The sequence below is a fragment of the Etheostoma cragini genome, chromosome 17 (genome assembly GCF_013103735.1).
Source record: "Etheostoma cragini isolate CJK2018 chromosome 17, CSU_Ecrag_1.0, whole genome shotgun sequence".
Classification (NCBI taxonomy): Eukaryota; Metazoa; Chordata; class Actinopteri; order Perciformes; family Percidae; genus Etheostoma; species Etheostoma cragini.
In genome coordinates, this window is record NC_048423.1 from 12965756 (window position 1) to 12988047 (window position 22292).

General features: G+C 38.6%; 2 protein-coding genes and 1 long non-coding RNA gene across 7 annotated transcripts; 2 read left to right on the forward strand and 1 right to left on the reverse strand.

The window, feature by feature from the left end:
- Window positions 1–773: 773 nt before the first annotated feature.
- Window positions 774–9951, reverse strand: LOC117960219 (serine/threonine-protein kinase ICK-like). 4 transcript variants are annotated; one of them, XM_034897962.1, is made up of 14 exons: window positions 8463–8541; window positions 6750–7015; window positions 6614–6668; window positions 5185–5306; window positions 4985–5064; window positions 4751–4883; window positions 4498–4669; window positions 4124–4291; window positions 3651–4031; window positions 2742–2950; window positions 2338–2480; window positions 1627–1743; window positions 1411–1518; window positions 774–1258 (listed from the first exon to the last, which is right to left on the reverse strand). In XM_034897962.1, exons 2-14 carry the CDS (start codon window positions 6848–6850, stop codon window positions 1107–1109), a joined length of 1941 nt encoding a protein of 646 aa, XP_034753853.1. In that variant the 5' UTR covers window positions 6851–7015; window positions 8463–8541; the 3' UTR covers window positions 774–1106. The 4 variants fall into 4 exon arrangements, with proteins under 4 accessions (XP_034753853.1, XP_034753852.1, XP_034753854.1 ...); XM_034897961.1 differs by lacking the exon at window positions 8463–8541 and adding an exon at window positions 8208–8456; XM_034897963.1 differs by lacking the exon at window positions 8463–8541 and adding an exon at window positions 5837–5869 and having other exon boundaries at window positions 6750–7014.
- A 1056-nt stretch (window positions 9952–11007) lies between these two features.
- Window positions 11008–17351, forward strand: fbxo9 (F-box protein 9). Of its 2 annotated transcripts, none has more exons than XM_034897981.1 (13): window positions 11008–11248; window positions 12174–12245; window positions 12578–12709; window positions 12786–12843; window positions 13221–13320; window positions 13632–13759; window positions 13849–13963; window positions 14172–14290; window positions 14903–14993; window positions 15080–15175; window positions 15293–15386; window positions 16715–16869; window positions 16938–17351. In XM_034897981.1, the coding sequence occupies exons 1-13, from the start codon at window positions 11246–11248 to the stop codon at window positions 17044–17046; spliced, it is 1272 nt and encodes a 423-aa protein (XP_034753872.1). In that variant the 5' UTR covers window positions 11008–11245; the 3' UTR covers window positions 17047–17351. The 2 variants fall into 2 exon arrangements, with proteins under 2 accessions (XP_034753872.1, XP_034753873.1); XM_034897982.1 differs by having other exon boundaries at window positions 11018–11143.
- A 974-nt stretch (window positions 17352–18325) lies between these two features.
- Window positions 18326–20871, forward strand: LOC117960268. Its single transcript, XR_004660106.1, has 3 exons — window positions 18326–18337; window positions 19351–19357; window positions 20777–20871. It is a non-coding gene; the product is annotated as an uncharacterized LOC117960268 (long non-coding RNA).
- The last annotated feature ends 1421 nt before the right edge of the window (window positions 20872–22292 follow it).

Sequence of the window (22292 nt, forward strand, 5' to 3'; positions counted from 1 at the left end):
ATACTTCACACCGTGATAGTAAAGGGTTGTGTAGAACTGCGTTTTATAATCACCACGCCGTGTATTCAAACTCGGATGTGAGGGCGATCTGGCTGCGACATCTGTCACCCCATTGATCGCTAGGGTTTATTCGGCTGATCTGGCTGGCTAGGCGGGTGTCCCCTTCCTCCCTCACCGATCCATGTGAGTCCCTCCCGAAGCCCCGCGCTCGGTGGAAGAGGCCATGGCTAGGACGATGGTTCTCCCGGCGGACGTCCATCCTTCGGTGTACCAGTAGCTGCGCTCCCCTGCTAGCACCTCCAAACAAGCTCAAGGCCCATTTGTAGGAGAAACGTAGGGAAGTTAAGCTCCAAACGTCAGGTACATCCAAATGAGGCACTGCACGTGGCAGTCTGCCTTCCTTTTTTTTTTTAAATAAATATGTGTAAGTGTAATTATATAAATTATATAAATAAAACCTTATTTGACGTGTGACACATTGACGGATTAATCTCTAGCAGATTAATCTAGCTGGCCAGGGTGGCCAAGTGTTTCATGAAAAAAAAGTACACAAGTTGAACATTTTGGCAAAGTTTAATAATACTCAATAACTGGCAATTTAATAATCACACTCACTTTGGCCAAAGGGATAAAAAGTGTTAACTTTTACTGAGTGTAAACTCTCAGATTTGTACAGTAGACTTGCATTGTATCTATTTTACTGACACAGCCTTGAATTTCATTAAAAACATATAATGCACAAATTACTTGTAGCCAAAAACATAAAACACTAGTCACAGTGAAGGTTTTAATAAAATTATAATATGCATATTATGTATACAGGTTGGTAAACATTAGGTGATAAATCTGATACAAATCTGAAGTTGTAACCTCTGTAGTACAGTCGTTATGTTGCAGAAATACAAAAAAATACTGGTTTTGGCCAGTTGCATTTAAATATACACATAAGATATTTTACAACTCACAACACCCATAGTACACATAATGAAAAACAAAATTATTGCTGTGTAAGATGTATGTACATATTCTGATTATAAAACAACTAGGCCTACTCTTTGGAGATGAAAGAGTTCTTAGGAGCAAAGATCAGAGCTCCAGGCAGGGCACTAGCGGTGTCCATATTTGGCAGACCAGTCTGTTCGGCCGTGGATAGGCTGTACCGGTGGGTGAGGCAGCAAACCAAGGGTGCTCTTATTGGCCAACGGCATGTTGGTAGAGGTGTTCATTGGACTCCGGCCGGACTGCCATGTTGCATAACCTAAAATAGCATCACAACAGCACGTTTGTTTGAAAGTTTTTTTTAAAAAGTTAATGTTAGGTCGCTGGGCACTATAAAAGTTTATGTAAGGTAACAAATAAATGAAATAGCTGAATATTGCAGAGGGTTTAAGCTCTGAAATTCATCCTCACTTGATGCTGTTGATTCCACCGAAGGACCCTGGCGCCCTCTGTGACCGGCAGAACCAGTGTCTTTTTTGTAAAACGAGGGCATGTATCCACCTGGGATTGTATTTGTACCTAATAGTTTAAAATACAAAAACAACAGAAGACCCATTCATTTGTACCTAGTGATACCAACAAATTGCAAAGATTACAGTGAAGTTGAAAGATGTCCTGGGAGGTTACCGTGAGCGCCTCTGCTTGGCAGAGTCCCTCCAAATGGAATACTACTGTTGCCCCAAAGATGGCATCCAGTCGAGTCTTTACTGGCATTTATAGCCCCGTTCTTCTTTGTGCCAATGCCTGAAGGAGACCGTATAAGATTAAAAGATACATTTTTTAAGCATATAGATAAATACAAGTCAAAATCAATAAAAAAAGAAGGACCAAGGGTAAAAACTGTTGCATTTTAGTTCTGGTCAGGTTCATGTTCACACAATTTGTAAAAAAAATATAGTGAATGTCATTCTGCACTTTATTGTACCTGATGTGTTTATTTATGTTCTTTGTTGTCACAAAAAAAACAACTGATCATGAGCATTGTTAATCCTGGCAATGTAACTCCTTTTGCACTTTGACTGATCGGGAAAAATCTGATGAGAAAATGTGCTGATGTGCCTATGTGTTATCATGGTTAATAAGGATTTGCATTTAAATACACGGTACATTGCATATAAAGATTGCCTATGAGATCCCTTTCTTGACAGTTCATAGCCAAAAGATGGATTTGATAGTAGTTTAGCTTTTTACATTGTTTTGTTGATCTTTTGTTGTGGTTGATGCCAGGTTAGGTGTGAAAGCACCTGTAGACACGGATGGTTTAGATGTATTCAATGAAAGACTACCCTCAGTCCTACTAACATCTACTATACTCAAGAGAAGTCTTACGGATATTACCAGGTAAATATCTTGACTGCTTCAAGTAATGTTGTTTGGCAGAAGCAGTTCTCAATGGCTCCTGGTAGGCTGTACTTTTGTTCAGGTTTAAAGGTGCATCTTCCTTTTCATGGGGTCGACTGAAATCCAGAACATTTCCATATCTGAAAGACAGACGGCATTCACTGAGACAGACGTAGTGCGACTTACCTCCTTGTATTAATAGGGATGTGGCCCGTGGCCCTTTGCTGCATGTCATCCCCCCCCCCCCCCCCCCCCCCCCCCCCCCCCATTCATGTCTTCTGCGGTCCTGTCAAAATACAGGCTGGAAATGCAGCAAAAATAATCTTAAAGTGCAGATGGCACTGATTCTGCTCTTGCTATAAAAAAGTACCATATGATGAGTATGATGATCGTAGCCTCACCTGCTCAGTGTGTCTTCGCCCTGCCTCGACTTGTCTGTGGAGAAGTTACTTTTTCCAAGAATACTCATGGATGTCAGATCGGTTTCCTCGTAGTCGTCCCAGTCTTCTCCCTTAAGGTGTCCTGTGCCGTGGCCCCAGCGCCGCCGCCCTCCTTTAGGTTTCAACTGATAGCTCAGTAGGTTTGCTTTTTCTGACTCCTGTCTTGTTTGCTAAAAGAACAACATCAAGCATGCATGTGAGGAATATTTTCCACAATTCTTTTTTTTCCAAAGAAACTTATTATGGCAGATTCTCTCCCTTTGATGGAACCAATCTACAAAGTGAAGACAAGCAAAGTAAGGAACCACTTGATGTAAACAATAGATTAAATGTTTACACTAATCAGCCATTTTTATTGATGTATAGCAGGCCAGGTTTAACATCTAGATTTACACTACCGGTCGTTAGTTTGAGGTTACTTAGACATTTCCATTGCACTCCATTATAGACAGAATCCCAGCTGAGATCAGTTGCATTGTTCTTTTTTAACCAGGGATGCAGTTTTCAGATTAGACTATGTCCTTAAATAATTGCAAAAGGGTTCTCCATTTCTTTTCTCAATTAATTTTTTCAAAGGATATCAGATTAGTAAACAGAATGTGCCTTTGGAACATTGGAGGAATGGATGCTGATAATGGGCAATGTAGATATTGCATTAAAGATCAGCCACCCACTCAGATCAGCTGGTATTCTGTCTATAATGGAGTGGAATGGAAATGTGTAAGTGACCTCAAACGTGTGACTGGTAGTGTATACGTAAAGGCTTCATTCATTTATTCATCCACTGGAAGAAATAAAGAGGGAATATTTGCAATTCAGGAGAACAGTTACAGATACTGCACACACACACACACAATGTTCACGCCTCACCTTGCTCTGGAGACTCTTATCAGCAATATAAGGAAGACGGCTCTGGGGTGTTCCTCCGGTCTGTTCCTGCTTCAGGGTGTGCTTTGGTTGCTGCTCTCGCACCAGCTCTGTGTGCCGTTGGTATACTGCCGCCTGGGCAGCTGCAGATACAGGGGAGGGCTGGATCTGCTGGAGAGGCCTGGGGGGGGAGCAGTGTTGGTTGGGAGGTGGTGGCTGGGAGGGAGGCACAGGCCTAAGCAGCAGGGGTTGCTGCTGCAGAGTCTGTTGTGACTGTAAACGAGCCTGCGGCGGCACAAGGCCTGGATGAGGTCTGCCCTGCTCCAGGATCTGCTGAGGTGTACCCAAAGCCTGGCCCACGTGGAAGTATGGGTACCTGAGAGCCTGTAAAGACATCAAGATTTGAACAAAACAACATCAGCTTTCATTCTGTATGTTCAGCTATGAGAAGGTCAGAAGCGTAGGCCAGACACTACCTGGGCAGAAGCGGGTCTCTTCTTGGGATCCCACTGGAGCAGGTCTGTCATCAGATGAATGGCTTCCGCACTGGCATTTGGGATCAGTGTCTTTAGATTACTGGGAACACACTGAGGCCAACGGAAATTCATAGCATTTGCAAGATGGTATGCCTCCGGCCAATCATTCTAAAGGGAGAATACACAGGCCATGTTATTAATAAACAAAAAATCTGTTTTTATTCAAAGTAAAAGTAGTAACAGAAAAATAACTGAGAAAATGATTAAAGGGTTGATTTTTAACATAGGTCAAACACCCTGTCTGCACAGGTCTAATAAGGAATGACAAATACAGTGCTCTTTTAATTCTGCTGTACACGTTTGGAAAACATTACCTTCTTCGGCGTACCCAAGACTTGGCAAACTTTGAATATGGTGTCTACTTCACTGGAGCCTGGGAAAAGAGGCCTGAGGGTATAAAGCTCTGCCATGATGCAGCCAATTGCCCACTGGTCTATGGGTGAACTGTAGGATGTGGATCTGAGGAGCACTTCAGGGGCTCTGTACCTGGTCCAAAAAGAGAGGGTGCTCAGACTTAAGTGTGCTGAACTATTAAACACGGTGCATCATGTTTACTCTTAAACTTACCATCTGGTCGAGACATAGTCTGTGTATGGTGGTCGTGACCTGATTTCACGGGCAAGCCCAAAGTCAGCTATTTTCACCAGCTCTGGGCCCATGCACAGAAGATTCTCAGGTTTCATGTCCCTGTGAAAGAACCCTAACCAAAGACACATTGCATGACCACCTTGACTCAAATGGTACAAAATGTCAAAAAGTGACACATTTAATTTAGAATGCTGGGGTTGTAAACAGACGTACCATGTTTATGAATGAACGCAAGCCCCTGTAGTATCTGAAACATAATATTTCTTACAGCAGATTCAGGAAACAATCGAGTCCTGCAGCAAGAAGCAAACAGTTACAAAACTCAAACGTCTAAGAAACTAGACTATTAACTATTTATAAAATTAAATTTTAAATGTGGCATTCACAATGCCACAAGTAACAACTGTACGCACCTGTCTTTCATTAGCTGATATAGATTTTCCTTCATGTACTCAAATATGAAGTACAAGTGATCATTTTCTCGAATGACCTCCTTAAGTTTGATCACATTGGCATGGTTGAGTTTCTTTAAGGACTGAAAGAGTAAAGGAAACCGATAATGAAAGAATAATGTGGAATACATTAACAAAAAAAGTGTAGGTGAAATAAAATTTAAAAAAAGTAACTCTAACCATGCTGGACAAAACACACAGGTCACTGCAGCACATTCAAAAGCACGCCCTACAACTATGAAACCAAACCTTCATGTTTAAACATGGCTAGTGTAAGAACACAATGGAGTTTGGGGGTAAATTCTACAAAGGTGGGATTTATACTTCCAATTTGGAAAGCAACAATAGAAAGCAGGATGGGGGGAAAAAAAACTGTTCCCATGCACTGGGATGATAAAGGTTTAACCATGCTATCTTTTAGTAAGGGGGGTAAAAGCTGTAATGGGATTTGAGATTGTATGGTGTGACATGCTGTGTTTACGATCCACTTAGCAGGACTAAAGACCAGTGTGTTCTACACATGTTTTGCTGCGTTAAGGTCAAGCTCTAGGAAAGGGGTGTGTAGGCCGGGGATGGGAACCAGAGCTCAAAACCAACAGCACACAAGAATCACCTGCAACTCTTAGATCTGGTGTGTGACTTTGAGCTGTGAGGGAATTTAGACAGTAACACACTGAATTGGTGTGAAAACAAAACATATTTGAAAACTGCAAATTGATAGTATATTAAAAATATCATGAAGTTATCATAAAGTTTTCTTCTACAAAAAAAGTGAAAAATCAACCCAAACAGAAAGTAACAGGGTGTTGCACTAAAATATTGCTTATTAACTTGTAGCATCAAAACAGCCGATGACATGTGTAACATTTAGCATTACATGGCATATTTATTATGTTTATTTGATGTTTGAGATATGTACATGTTAATGAAAAGGCTCAGTAAAAAGAGGCCCACATCTTGTTGAGGAAAAGACAGAGCAATAATTACCTAAATTCAGCATTTATAGCTGATCCACTCCCCTACAACATTGTTTTAAGGATTAGCGAGTAACACAGCACAGCATTTTGATTTTTCACACCCAAAATTGGAGAATGAAACCAAAACTCCATTTAATGTTTGTGGAGCTTTTATAACAATGTTGAAATACGAAGTCATTGAGGTATTAGCTGCAGCAAATGCGCACGACAGTTCATTAAAATGGGCACATAGTATTTAACATTGACTTGATCAGTGAATATGGACCATTCTCTTCCAAATCAAGGATGCAACCACACCTCTAAATTGCTTAAATTCTATATTGATGTACAAAAAGGGTGATTTGGGCTGATTTTTCAATAAGTCTGCTTTCCTTTTCAAATGTGTGAAACTAATGCAGTACAGATAAACTCACCTTGACTTCACGGAGATTCATGCATTCTTCCCAGGAGTAGAATTTTCTTTTCATTCTGAAAAATATTTCTCCTATTAACTCACACGTTTGGAAATTATATCAAATTGCAAACGCACACAACTGTCTTTATACTCACTTCTTTATGGCTACGAGCTCTCCTGACTCTAGACTGCGCCCGAGGATGACTGAGCCGTAGGTGCCATCCCCAAGCTGTCTGATGGTTGTGTATCTATTCATTATGCTTGTCCTTCCATTGCATCCGGGCCAAGATAATAATTGGGTGGGAAATAGAGATGTATTTGCTGTCTGCTGCTGAATGCAACCAGATTTTCCTGTGACAACAGCAGAAGACCATGGGCAGAGTTGGAGGACTCATGGTGTCATGGACGTGCCACCCTCTAGCTGAGAAAGAGAGAGATGAACAAAAAATATGTTAATTAATTAGTTGTAAGAATCACAACGCACATGGCCCATTATAAGCCAAGTAGGACATGACTTGGCCAACTGACAACAAGCTAACTACTACGTGGGACATTTAATGGTTGGGAAACACGGTATGGAGACACTGGTTCTAAAGTATGTTTATACAAATCTTTGACAACGATGTATTGAAATTCTTGGTATGCATTAGCCACAATATATGCCGATATATCAGTATCATCTTATACTGTAGATACATTAACAGTGATGAAAATCAAGTGTTAAATAGACTGCCTCACTACATTTAAGTGTACGGTAAGCTACTACATATAATGAATACTGTTATGCAAACCATTGCAAACTATGCACAGTTACATGTTCCATTCATTCTCCCAATCCTAGCTATGTCTGCTGTTTAATTAAGAAGCACAATTCATCTGGTTTTCAGTGTCCCCCTTTTATCTGCCTGCAACATTATTAAGAAAACATGTACTGTTCTCCAGTCAGTGGCCTTGATCAATGGACTGGCTCAGATCTGGAGTTGGTCCCCGGGTGCTGTAAATGGCTGCCCACTGCTCCCTTGAGGGATGGGGCAATTTCAGAGAATGAATTTCACTACATGTATGTGTATGTGACAATAAAGTACCTTTATCCTTAAATTAAGGATTTGGGATAGGGCATCCCTGTTTTGTATACTACTGAAAACTAAACACTAAAAATGTGTTGTGCTTATGGTTTCTACACTTGGATGTTTGAGCCTCTATGTGCTCAACTTAAATCTGAGTTACAGGCAAAAAATGTACCAGTGTAATTACACTTTTTTGAGGAAGAAAAAACTATTTCAGACAAAAAGTATAAGTCTGGTAACTTTAAGTGTTGACTGGCAAGCGAAACAGTGTACAACTAGCTAGGTGTGTCAAATTTAAGGATGAAAAATGCCGAAGTGATCCTTTGAGTAGTGTTAGCTAGTCTACGATCGTGATCAGAAATCATCTCTCAGCATTAATCGTAGCAAACGTGGTCCAGTCTGGTACAGTTAACGCTAGCTTGTGATTGCTGTGTGCTGCTGACAACAACACCATCGCAGCTCGCGCTCCAGTGAAGAAAACTGGCCTGTTTGGACTGAATGATCTCCCAGTTTAAAACAAAACGAGAAGCAGCAGACAACACTTACCATCCTCATGTCAAATCGACAACACATAACCGAGCCTTAGCTAGTAACGTTAGTCAATCATTAGTTCTTGGTCGATGTCCAACAAAAGGCTCAACGGACTAATCAGTTGATGACACCGTTATAAGACAGATAACCACATCCAGTGTGTCCAACACACAACATAAATACATTTCATCGAGGCCCTCTCGTCATACAGCTCATCATAATCTCGCGTTGCTGTAAAACAGTTCGCGGTCCCAACAAATCACAGCTCACCTCCGTCTGCAAAGATACCGTCGATACAAAACGAGATGGACTACGTCACTGCATCCCGACCGCCAACGTCTGGTCACCTTTAATGCCTGCAGCATAAAGTTCAAGACTTTTTCTAGATTTTTCTTTTCTTTTTCCCCCTCTTTTGCTTCTTTTAGTCTGCACTTTGTGTATGCAGACAGAAACCGAACGTTACAGCACCGGGCGATATTAAAATAAATAAAAGTCAACGATTCCCAAACTCATAACAATCTTACTGCTGAGTCGTGAGACGTAAATGCCATTAAAAGTATAGTTCATAACACTGAAATGATGAACAAAAACGTTTATAAAAGAAATTTCATGAAAAATAACGACGATTTTCGGGGCAAAGCAAAACCGGAAGTATTCCCCTCTTTATACTCTTGTATAGCATTCTTCTTCGCTGTTCAGCCAACGGAATGCTACACAAGAACACGGACACACGCACACCTATGGTGGAGGAAATGCTGAAATCCACATGGAGAATAACCCTCCACGTTGCAAAATGTACTTATACCTGAGTAAAATCCTAGACTGTTAATATGCAGTCTATGAGTAAAACTAAACAAATAGAAGTAAAAGGAACTTCCTAAGTCAAAGAAGATGGGCAACTCGAAGGTCTTTCACTTTTAAACATAGCCCGTGAGAGCCTTAACCAAAAGTAAAATACTCCATATAGTGGGGCGGCATTATCCTTTTTTGATTTTGTGATTTTAAAAAATTGCGACTACAGCACAATATATTTAGAAGATATGGATATTGGGCCACTGCAGATTATTTAATGGCCATAAAATGTTAATGGTTGACAGTGGTTCCTGGCATAGAAAACTCTGGCCCCTCCCAAGCTGCTGTTTCCATGTTTTCAACCCCACTAATGATTTACAAACAATTTGAATTGACCAATGTGTTGATGTTGTTTTATTTTAAATTAAAGTGATTAATAATGCAACAATTGTATTTTTTTATAATTTATACTGTTTATTGATCGCCAGTGGGGAAATTACAAGTGTATATTGTATAGTATAAATAGATATATCTGGATTCAACCCTAGCAAAAGCTAGTACAGTTAACATATAAACATAGGCCATTTAACACATCTCAGTGAATGTACTGAAGCATTAACTATGCTACTTAAAGATCCTTTAGAGTCAGCTGGCACATTCTCAGGCCTGTGCATTGACGTGCAGCCTTTTTGCACTTGCAGGGCTTAAGCCACTCTCGCAGCCACAAGAGATAAGCTTGTAGCATGATTTTGATGCTTGTGGCAACGTCGGCCAGGGTCTGGTATCAGTCTCGTTCCCCAGATGTGAGCCCCCTGGTAGACTGCTCTCTTGTCGTGTTATACTGTTATACAGTCTATGGTTCTTTCCATGTCCAGCAAAGATGGATACAGTGTTGTAATCTGTCAAAGCATGAAACATTGGAAGAGCACACGCCATCTCTGGTCCAAGGCATGTAGCTATTTAGTGGGCTGCCAGGTAGCAAAAGCTCTAGTCAGTTCCGAATGCTACCCACAGTTCACATCTAGCTGGTAGTTAACTTATAGCAAACACAGCTAAGACCACAACATCGGAGTCAACAGTACGAATGAGAAACTGGTAATGGCCATGCAGTGCAACGTGTGATATATGCAGTATCATATAACTTTCAGCTTGGTGACAATAATTCCAGTGATGTATAATTAACAATAACAAAGGGAAACAGCCTACTTGCGAAGCTGAGCAGCTATGGAGCTACCACAGCCAGACAGAAGACCATAGAACACCGTAAATATTGAGATTTGATTATGTGATTAGGAATGTCACTGCATAGGTCACATTTAGTTAGCTATACCAACAATTGTGTAAGATATTTAGATATGGTCCCACGTTTTGATAGCAGTAGCACAGTGTGTGTATACTTCACCTGTCAAAACAAATTTTGGAGTACCTGTCACATGACTGATGTATTACCACCAATAAACTACTTAAATGCTACTGGGACAGAAATGTGAAGTCAATGCTCTTTTGGCTACTGTCATTATAGGGAATTATTTAATGTTTTTCACTGATTTGTTTAGTAGCCCACAATATTTAACCCCATTATTTTTTATTAGAGCTGAAAAAATTATTTGATTGACAGGAAAATAATCTGCAACCATTTTGATAATTCATCTAATAAACTAAGTACCTTTTCAAGCAACAATGTAGTTTATATGTTGGTTCCAGTTTCTCAAATGCAATCTACTTTTACTTTGTTTTATATAATTTAAAATAGAATATACTTTGCCTTCAGATTGTTGCCTTGTTGTCAAAACAAGACACTTGAAGATGAATTAAGATAATAATTGGCAGATGAATCCTTAATGAAAACAACTGTTAGTTGCAGCCCCACTTTTACTATTACTAGTTAGCCTACTACTAGCCTACTACTACTACGACTACTACTACATATGTATTTATTTTATTTTATTATACATTATTCTATTTATTTTTTAGAATATGTATTAATTCATTCATTTAAAAATGTATTTATGTATTTATTTTTCTTCCTCCATAAAAGAACCAACCTGCAGCTCTAGCCTGCTCTCCGTGTTTTTAAACTTCGCCACACTTTCAATCCTGACTTCCTGTGTCACTGAAGCTCCGGTCACTCAGCGGAATGGCTGCGTTCCTGCGAGCTCGTAAATATGTCCGTTGTGTTGTTCGTTTCTCCGACCGTGAACTGTAAACGCTAGTGTTAACCGCGTGTGACGATAAAAAGGAGACCTACTAGCCAAGCTGCTATGGTGGGTCACCGTGCGTTTATTAGTTATTCAAATAGAAAGGTGTTAGCTAGCTAGCTAGCTAGCTGACATAGCTAACGTCACAGTTCCTTAACTTAGCTGCAGTAGTTACTGCGCAGCTCGACATGTCACTTCAGTGTTGACTTGTTACCAAACACTAACATGTTTATGACCAGAATTTAGCAACAAGTAGCCTACTTTTAGCCAAATTAACGACATATTGGCATGAGATTGTAACAGTTAACTAAGATTAATTTTCTTAGTCCATGGGCGGAGATAGACATTGTAAACATTCGGGGCTTAGCCCAAACCTGAGGGGGGGGGGGGGGGGGTCCGAAGGCATCCTACCCATGGAAAATATATTTCCCATTTAACCCTACAGCAAGAAAAATGATTAGGCTTAATCTCAAATTTTGTATTGATTTAATAATCAATTTATTCACTAATAGTTTTTTATCATCACCTGTTTTTAGAAGACTTCACCGTGGGCCAGGCCAAAGAATCAGTTTAGGCCGATATCACCTAGGAAACCAGTCATCTAGAAAGTTGTAACAAATTCAGAAATTCAAATATAATTCTAATAGTAAAAAAATAAATGCTATTTGAAAGTTATTTTTTTAATTTTTTTATTAATAGGATGGCTAACGTGGAAGTCCCTCTAGTGGACAGAACATGTAACAACAAGCACACGCTTATAGTAGCATTGACAATGCATAAGCAAAGTATTGAAGTACATGTTTATAACAGGCTGAGCATTAAATATTTGAATATTTTAAAAAAAAAGGATTTTGAATGGTATTATAGAGGAAGACTGACAGCTCTATTGTGCAAGAACCCGCACACCCACAACTAAACAGATCTAACCAGTGTTAAGGACAAATGCCTCCTGTGGTGTATGTCAGTAATACTTCACTTCTTCCACGTACAGGCTGAAGAAAATACAGATTTGGCAGGTATGATTGAGGATGAAGATGAAGGTTCGGATGACCCAAACCTTCAGGTATGAAATCTGCTATGGACATGCACAAAATGAGGATTTATTTTATATACTGTATATTCTACAGAATACTAAGCCAAGTGATATTATATAAGTACAACAAGAACCCCTATTTAACTCCAATCATAAACCATCTTTTTCCCATATGGTGTAGGTATTTTGTGATTTGTGACAAAAACAGAAATATTCTAAATTTCGGCAGCCATGTAGAAGTATGATGTACTCTGTTTTACATGGTTCCTATTTCCAAACACTTCTTATCATAGTAAGACTGAGTACAAAGAAACTCCTGACTTTCTTTATGGTATTTTAATAACTTTTTCATTGAATTGCAGGTGGAGCTTAATGCCTTCAGAGCTCAGTGGATGTCTGAGCTCAAGCCGAGCTCTGGAGCAAGTGGATTAAGTAGCCGACTGCTTCTAGCTAAAGGTCTAAAAAGGACACAAGATATTGCCAGGGAGGAGAAAGTAAGTTGTGAAATGATTTCTCCAGAAATGTACTGAAATGTGTGTTGAATGACTGACATGAGTCGTCTTCCGTCAGGCCACAGAGCTGTTCTTAAGAGCTGTTCAGGAAGAGCAGAATGGAGCCGTTTATGAGGGTACGTATGTTAGCTATATGGTGATCAAAATCACTAGTGAAAGGATGAAAGGTAAATGTTATTCCCAACAAGCTAATTCTTAAGGAACTAACAGAAATATTACAATTAATTTACAGAGTTAGCTTGTGGAAAATGCTACATTATATCAGATTGTTTTTATAAACTTGGCATTTTTAACCATCAATTATTATCTTAAATTGACATGCAAGTAATAAAACATTTTAGACGTCATTACAATTGACAGTAATTGAGCATGTTTAATCCATCCAAATAGTTTTGTATTAGTATATAATACAAAATCAGCTGATTGCATTGGTTGAACACTTTACAATTATTTTCTTGATAATGTGTCATTTGATGTCTTTCTTTACTTGCAGCTATCAAGTTTTATCGCATGGCTGTGCAGCTTGTACCTGACATTGAGTTTAAAATCAACTACAGCCGTCCTGCGGATGCAGACCGAGTTGGAGGAAACTAGTAAGCTGCTTTTCGTTTTTGGACATGGCCAGACCTAGCTTGATTAACAAAATTGAGTTAATTAAAAACACCAAGAACAAGTTAATTAGGCATCTTTGTCTCTGTGATAATCACTATATTTGTCAACTAGATTTATGGCAGAGAGAGCTTTAATTATCTGCCCTAATAACTAAAGGGTTACCGTATTGAAACTAGTAATCTTTTGGTTAAAGTGAGTGGGGAAATAGTTGTGAGTGGGTCATGGAGCCAGGAATGACGCATTCAGCAAACACAGGTCCTTGCTTATGTCTGCTCATGTGCATTTATTGCAGCGTGGAGGACAATAATGTTGATGAGATTGAGGACCTACTTACCTACTTTGAGCAGCAGCTCAATGTGGAAAGCTCCTTTCCAAAGATCTGCACTCCTGAGTTGGATTTGACTCAGATGCACATTTCAGGTTACAATTTGTCTCTTTTTTTAGATTGTAAACAGAGATCAACTTGTATTTATTGTAACTAATTTGTTTCCTGCTTTATTTGACTGCAGCCCTGCCACGGGAAATCATGATGTACATATTCCGTTGGGTCGTGTCGAGTGATCTTGACATGCGAGCCCTGGAGCAGCTCTCTCTGGTTTGCCGTGGGTTTTACATCTGTGCAAGGTCAGCCCCTCTGTCACACCAGATCAGATGTGTGACAGCTTGTCTGTCAACTGCTGTTTCTCAGGTTTTACCTCTCAAAATTGATGATTTGGAATTTGCCAATTAGGGATTTCACATTGTTGCCGCAGAATAGATAAAGTAATCAGTAGCCAGTTCATGGTGTGCATTAACTCAAACTTCTTATTTTTCACTTTTTAATTCTCTCCAGGGACCCTGAAATCTGGCATTTAGCCTGTTTAAGAGTGTGGGGACGGAACTGCACCAAACTTGTACCCTTCAAATCTTGGAGGGAGATGTTCCTGCGAAGGCCTCGTGTGCGCTATGATGGTAATTGAGTATTTTATCAGTTACAAATTTGGGATGCTACGGCAGAATTTATGGGACTGGTCTAGACGTCTTTTATTTTGGAACACATATCAGTCCATCACAATATACTGTTTTGTAACAAAACATTTTTAACATACAGCACAGTGCTGCCCCCTGCAGTGGGATGAGGGCTATAGCAACGTTATTGGATAAGCTGGAGCATTTTATTGCGTCGATGCAGAAATCTGAAAATGTGCTAACCTTAAAAATGTCATATCACTGGGCTTATGTTTGGGTTCAATACTACACAAAATGTAGTGTGAAATTGCAAATGCACTGGTTTGGGGTTTTATGATTCTTGACCACACATGCAGATATAATAATGATTTATTTATTTTAAAAATTGACAGATGCAAGTTTTAGTTTATGCACAACACACAAGTTCAAAAGCCAAATGTTTTGAATAGCCAGTTGACTAAAAATAATATTGGACCGATATTGCTGTTGATACTTAACACTGGCCAATAAGGCTGCCAGTTTACCAGTAAATCAGTTTTCTATTATTAGTCGACTAAACATCCAATGAAGATGTTTAGCTGGATGTTGAACTTTCTATTTATATTATTTTCACAGGTGTTTATATCAGCAAGACCTCATACATCCGTCAAGGAGAGGAATCGTTGGATGGATTTTACAGGGCTTGGCATCACGTTGAGTACTACAGGTAGATATTTGACTTAAATCGTTTTTAGTTTTTTTCATTGTGAGTTGTGTAGATATCACAGCTAACTGTTGACGTTGTTATCGCAGGTACCTCCGGTTCTTCCCTAGTGGCCAAGTCGTCATGCTGACCACCCCTGAAGATCCTCTGGCTGTTGTTCCTCGCTTGCGTTCAAAGAACATCAGGTAAACCTTCTGTTTTCTACAAACTCAGCTAGAATGGACATCACCACATCAAAAACAATTTCACAGATTTGAGTGTCAGCTCTTTTCACGATTGTAGAATTTTGTTTCATTTTACAGACTGGATTCTGTTATGCTTGGTCATTTCCGTCTGTCGCAGGAGACGGACAATCAAACCAAAGTTTTTGCTGTGGTCTGCAAGAAAAAGGAGGAGGTGAGAATAAGTTCATAGTTTGAGAAATAAGTGTGTGTGTGTGTGTGTGTGTGTGTGTGTGTGTGTGTGTGTGTGTGTGTGTGTGTGTGTGTGTGTGTGTGTGTGTGTGTGTGTGTGTGTGTGTGTGTGTGTGTGTGTGTGTGTGTGTGTGTGTGTGTGTGTGTGTGTGTGTGTGTGTGTGTGTGTGTGTGTGTGTGTGTGTGTGTGTGTGTGTGTCCATTGTGGATCCTTTAATGCACTACAAATGGGGTTTTGTTTACAGTGACATTTAAACAAAGGACCAGAGTTTTCTTTCTACTAATGTGAGTTCTGAAATGAAAACATACTGTATTTAATTATTTGGTTAGACATGTTTTTTTACTTTCAAAGTTAAAGCGTATCTCTCGCCAAAATACAACCTAGGTTGTTTTGTGAATGCATCTGGGTCAAACTTTCGTTTAAATGCAAAATTAGGACTGAAAGGCCACTTTTAGGATTTACCAAATTTTCTTTTTTGGTCAAATGGCCTTTTGAACGGGAGTGCTAGGGGCACTACTATGATTTGATCAAAATCCTTATTTTTAAAAAACTAAGAAGACTCAACACAATATGAGACTTTGCTTGAAGTATCACCGGGGGCTCTACACATGAACTCGAGCTTTGAGAACATTGTATGTGTTCAGAGTTTACTAAAAAGAGAGGTTTTGAACTAGTCATTTTAGCAGTTGTTGTTTACGCTATCCGCCATCTTGCCTGTCAATGCAAGATGGCTCCGAATGCAAATGAACAGAATCTATAGGAGGAAATCCTTTTTCAACTGCAAGGTCAATCTTGTTTTTAACTAACAACAAAAAAACAAATTATCCTAACCCTAACTCTCCCATTCAAAAGGCCATTTGACCGAAAAGATGGTAAATCTTAAAAGTGGATTTTTTGTCCTATGCTTTTAAATAAAAGGTACATTCACAAAAAGATCCTAGGTTGCAATTTGCCGAGAGTTACACTTTAAAGTGCTTAAATCAAATACAACTTAATTACTTAATTATAGAACCCCATTTACCAATACATGAATAAAGTGTTGTCCAGGTAACGTAGAAGGTTATGTGAGACGACTATCTTGTATGGAATCATATCTTGGACCAGGTGGATTTATTAATGTTCTACTTTTTGTTAACCAAAATGCATTGGGTGGTGATAAAAAAAAGAAACCAGTATTTTACTCAAAATAGTGGTACTGAAATTGAAATATGTATTGTTGCACTACTCCTTACCTAGTAATGTCATAGTAGCAGCTTACCCATTAACACATGAAAGCTCACCTGCACTGTAAATTCAAAATTTCTTAACAGAAAGCGACCGAGTTTCAAAGGAATCGGTTCTGCAGGCGGAACCCAGCTCCGGAGGCTGAACACAGCTTCCATGTGGGACTGCGTCTGTCCTCTGGGGGGCGTCAGATGTTCAGCAAGCTCGAGTGGATCCACCACTCTTGCCACATCAATTACAAGTAAGAGTACCAATAGTAGTGGAAAATATATAAAATGACTGTATAAATGACAGTATTTCTGTTTTTAGGCTGACTGGGGAAACGGTTATCACAGCGTTTGATGTGGACAGCAAGTACACACCCTTCTTCTTTGCACGTGTGAAGAGTTTCACTGCTTTCTCTGAGCAGCCTCTTTAAGCTTGGAGACAGTAAAAGTTCACCATTTTAACAACATGCATACTCCTCCGCTTGTTTAATTTTGTGCTGCAGCTGGTTCAGGGGGTTAATATGTGAACCCTCCTTTTTCCTACATGCAAACGCTTTGTGTTTCAGATTTACATAATATAATACTACTACATTTTCTGATTTCAGAAATTAGCATAATGTACTCAAAGCTAAAATAATTAGCAACCTTTCCCACCTGTTCTAAGCAACGAATGTCCATACTGTGTTTGTGTCATGGTGCACTTTCTCCCTCAAATAAACAGTGGTGTACAGAATATGTTCTTATAGTTTTAATTGTTTTTTCACTGAAAGTCTTGTATTGACAAATACTACATATAAGGGAACTGATGAAAAAATGATACATCAATGCTAGAGATTGTTTTGCATAACCTCTGTGAAAAGATATTGCAGATCTAGTCCACACTTCTACAGTCATTTGTCCTGCTGAGGACACACGGGCATAATCCACATATTACACTTTCTGGGAACCAAGCACGGACAGATCAAACAGGATTTGCAGAGAAAAAAAATAATAAATGTGAAAGTTGAATTGGATTAGGCTCAAATGATTTGTGGCTCGTTGGTTTTTCAAAAATATTCTGAAGGAGCTGTAATCTGTTGCAAGTTCTTAATTAAAATGGCAAGTAAGTCTGTTGGGGCTTTTGTATCAGTTACTAAAAAGGAGAACTTAATCTTGTGATTTGAGATAAAGGTTAAATACATTTTCACACTTTAGAATGATTACTGTGTGTATGACAAATATTTGGGTTAAATCCGATTCAGAATCACCAGAAGTTGTGGTGCTCTACCTTTTTTTTAAAAACATACCTGTGAGGAAGGCATAGTGTTTTTTGCTTACAATGACATACTGTACGATCAGTGGAAGAATAATGAAATCAACCACTTATGTATTTAAAGTCTCGTGAAAATTGCACCCAGGAGCAGTGTTAAAGTGAATCACTTAACAGCTAGTAGCTAGCATTAGCTAGTGTATTCCTAAGTAAGATTTTTTGTCTTTATTAGTTCATATCCATGATGTTCCACTTCCGGGATTGCTCCGGTGCCGCTGGAAATTCTGCCAAATTACCCTTTTGGCTGAATGTTCGTTATTTTAACGCTTTCTTTGTGTTGGAATGTTAAACTCCAGTGGATTTATGAGGACTATGGTTAACTATGTACTATGGTAAATCCAGACAGCTAGCTAGACTATCTGTCTGATCTGAATGGAGAATGTCGATACCACTCTCTTACGTCTGTACACTAAGTATGAAGCAGCCAGCAGCCGCTTAGCTTAGCTTAGCATAATGTCTGGGAACAGAGGGAAATAGCTAGCCTGACTCTTTTGGAAGGTCACACATACTGCCTACCAGGACTTCTAATTCTAATTTCCACACATCTCCTTTGACACAATGTGGTTTGGGGTTTTACATGGGTTTATATGATGGACTATTTTTCATTTATTATCAAATGTATTTATTAACCAACCCTGATCCCCAACAGTTTATCTAATTTTAGTGTTCCTGGGAATAACTGGGAATATTTGTAATAATTAACATGCTCATAAAGAGTTAGGAGTTGTTATCAGGAATGAGAAAACACACAAACTGTGTTTCACTGAGATTCACGTTGAAGCTGTGTCATGTTTGCTCACGACATCCTCGCGAACTTTAACCTCAATGCACCGAGAGCCCTTACATAATGGGGTGGCCCGAGAATAAAGAAAAATTAGGATTAGACAAAACACATTATCAATATTACAGGCTTGTTTGAATGGCTGAAAATCCAAAAATATTAAATTTGGAATGAATAAGTCCTCTTTAAACCTCTTTCTTTTTTTTTTTACTTAATACTTATTAAGCCATTGCATCACCTGAAAAACTAACCAAAGTGGAAATGGGCTTTACACCCAAACCCATATTTCACATCACATAGCGTAATTTCACTATATGTAAATAAGTTGCTCTTGAATAATACATACAATAAGCATAAACTTAACAGATTTTTGCAAATGAGGTAACGGTTTATTATTTTATTTACCCAAGAGTTTTATTTCCTTTCACATCTTTATTATCATTCTGTAAATTATTTGATTCTTTAGTTCAAAAAGCTTTTCTAATCTTTATTCTTTTAATAAAGCATGGCTGTTATAGTGTATGTTGTTCATTTGATCCAGTTTATAACCCTTAAAAATCTATCTTATAAAATATTCATTATAACTTGACTTACAGCCTTGTGGTACGCTCACAATGACAAAGGTAACATGATGATGTTCAGCAGGTATAATGTTTACCATGTTCACCATCTAAGATTAGCACATTAGCAAAAAACATTGCCATTGAGCCTTTGACATGGCTAATAAATATTAACACAAACCATTAAATAGGTAGAATTCAAATTCAAAAATAATGGTAAGGCTCAATGAACATTCAACTGTATATGTATTGTTTATCTTCAAGCTACATTATTTGCTACATATCATTTTTATGAAAGGAAAACAAGTGTGTTACAGTAAGTAAAGCATGAATCACAACATGTTAACCCAGATTTATCCCAGATTTCAGAAAATAAACATCTTTAAATAGTAAGTCTATAAAATGTATGTAATATATCATTACATACCTATATGCTTCCTTGGCCTTTACCGGTTGGAGTTTGTTTTATTGCTAATAAAAAGAAACCAGTATTTTACTCAAAATAGTGTTACTGAAATTGAAATATGTATTGTTGCACTACTCCTTACCTAGTAATGTCATAGTAGCAGCTTACCTATTAACACATGAACGCTCACCTGCACTGTAAATTCAAAATTTCTTAACAGAAAGCGACCGAGTTTCAAAGGAATTGGTTCTGGGCGCTGGTTCAGCTGGCAGCCCACTCACTCTGACATCTCTTCATTAGTGCATGGATAGGTCCTGAACATGTGTGTGTAGTTCAGGCCTGTGTGTGATTACTAACAAAGTGTGTACACAGAGTGTAAATTATAATTTCCCCACTGAGGATTACTTAACAAATTAAAAAAAACAAAAAGAAACTGTTACCTTCAGCGCCTAGCACAAAGGAAGACGTGTAAGAGGGATGGCAGGTTGCTGGAAATAATAAAACTGTATTTCAATTGCTGAGACGATATAACTCATGCATGTTAAAAAGGTTTCTTGTTGTTGGTAGATATTTGCAGACCAGAGTCATCAAGCAGACACAATGTGGCCATTGTATGTTTTATTCAGAATTAACAATAATTTCTGATGCAGGGAACGTGAATCTAGGTCACTGTTACATTTGAGGAACACGTCATGCTCATTGAGTGGTTAAGGCCATACAGTAGCTCGTTAAATTGATTCAGCATGGTAGGGCAGCGCAGCAGTGCTCAACATCAAGGGAATCAGACTCACAGAGTTCATAATTCAAACATCCTTGTACCTTTGTCTCATTTACCAGCATTCAGGACCCTGGCAATGGTTTTGTTTAGGTAAAAAGGAGGTAACACAAACATTAAAGAACATAAAGTGAGCAGTAGTTAAATCCCTACAGTCTTCATTCTCCACCAAAAAACTAACTATTCATTCACTTGACATTTTGTTTTCACTTTAAGAAAACACAGAATGTGGCCAAATGAGAAGTAGTTTTTGGAAAAAGAATAGTTTACCATTTTGGCAAATATGCTTGTTTGCTTTCTTGCATAGAACCGAGAGATTTTATGTCTAAGGCTAGTTATCTTGGCCAGTTAACTTAGCATAACATAAAGACTGGAAACAAGAGAAACAGCTCGCCTGGCTCTGTCTAAAGGTAACAAAGTGGGCTTTTGCGGTCTTGGTACAGTAGGTGGATTTTGTTACCTTTAGACAGAGCCAGGATAGCTACAAAACAGCATGCAAGCTAATCTCCCAAATATTCCTTAATATAGGATAGACATCACTGTTGCACTTAGTATGTGTCAATTTTTAGGCATGATAGTTTAGGACATTTGATATTTTCAAAAACAAAGAGTCAGGCACAGGATTTGAGCTGGACACATATTAGTCTATAAAGGACCAACATGAATCTGTTGATAGCATATTGAAAAGGTTAAAAATGCTACATTATAAAACAAATCAACTGGTCCAAAAGGCACCCTATTTATGTAAATACTCAAAAATAAAAAATAAACTATTTATTATTTGAGAAAACAAACTTTTGATCACATTGCATAATCTTCAGTAAATTAGCATTACCCAGTTGTCATGGATTTGTAGATTGTTTACTTTTCCATTTTTTTCCTGAGCATTGAAACAACCGAGCAGAACCCATGAGTTGAGGAAGATGTTACAATCAAAAGCTCTCGAGCATCTACCAAATGGACGCTGTTTTTTAAGGTAATTAATGACTATATAAAAGATCTGTCTGAATACAACATACTTGAGTGTTTAACATTAATATTACACAGTACGATAATATTCACTTGATACCGAATAAGCAGCTGCACTGCAGATCTAATGGGTGTTGCCTTATTTATTTACTGGATAGAGCTTCAGTAAACTAGCACAGTGTGAGAGGAAACAGATTTTTATAAAATGTGAGATGTTATGTTTATATTGTGCTCATAAAACACAACAGCCCTCCAACATTATGTCTTAAACTGGTTTAAATATAGACAGTACACTATGCTTTGGTTATGCTTTGGTTAGATGGCTAAATATTCCAAATCAGAAACCCTGCACCTCTGCAAATATACAGCAAAATGTCTGCTGTTACAACCTGCCAATACTAATGCATTAAAGTATTACACAGGGCAAAATTCAGGATTATGCAATGGCACAGGTAGGAATAAGTTAAAGCAAGACATAAGGTGCATGCTCTAGTTTCACATTAAGGACCATAGCAAGTCGATGTTATTTTAACTGACCCTTAGGTTGTTCGAACAGAGACATCATCGAGTGTGACAAAACCCTCAGCTGCCAACACACTCATCTTTGGATCTTTTGTGGGTAAAGCATAATGGAACGAGTCAAAACTGGTGTGTGTTTGCTGGTACCAAGAAAGAGATTGTTTGATTTGAAGTGAATTTCCTCTAGCCTAGAAATCTTGACGCACCCTAGCGGCAACAAATGTAATTTGCAGCTAGGGTCAGTCCAGCAACTCTCCATTGGCTTGTGAGCTGGAAAAAAACAATTCTGGTCAGGCCAATCACATTGTGTATAGAACCGGTGGACGGGCTTAACATACATAAGGACAGCAGAGACGGT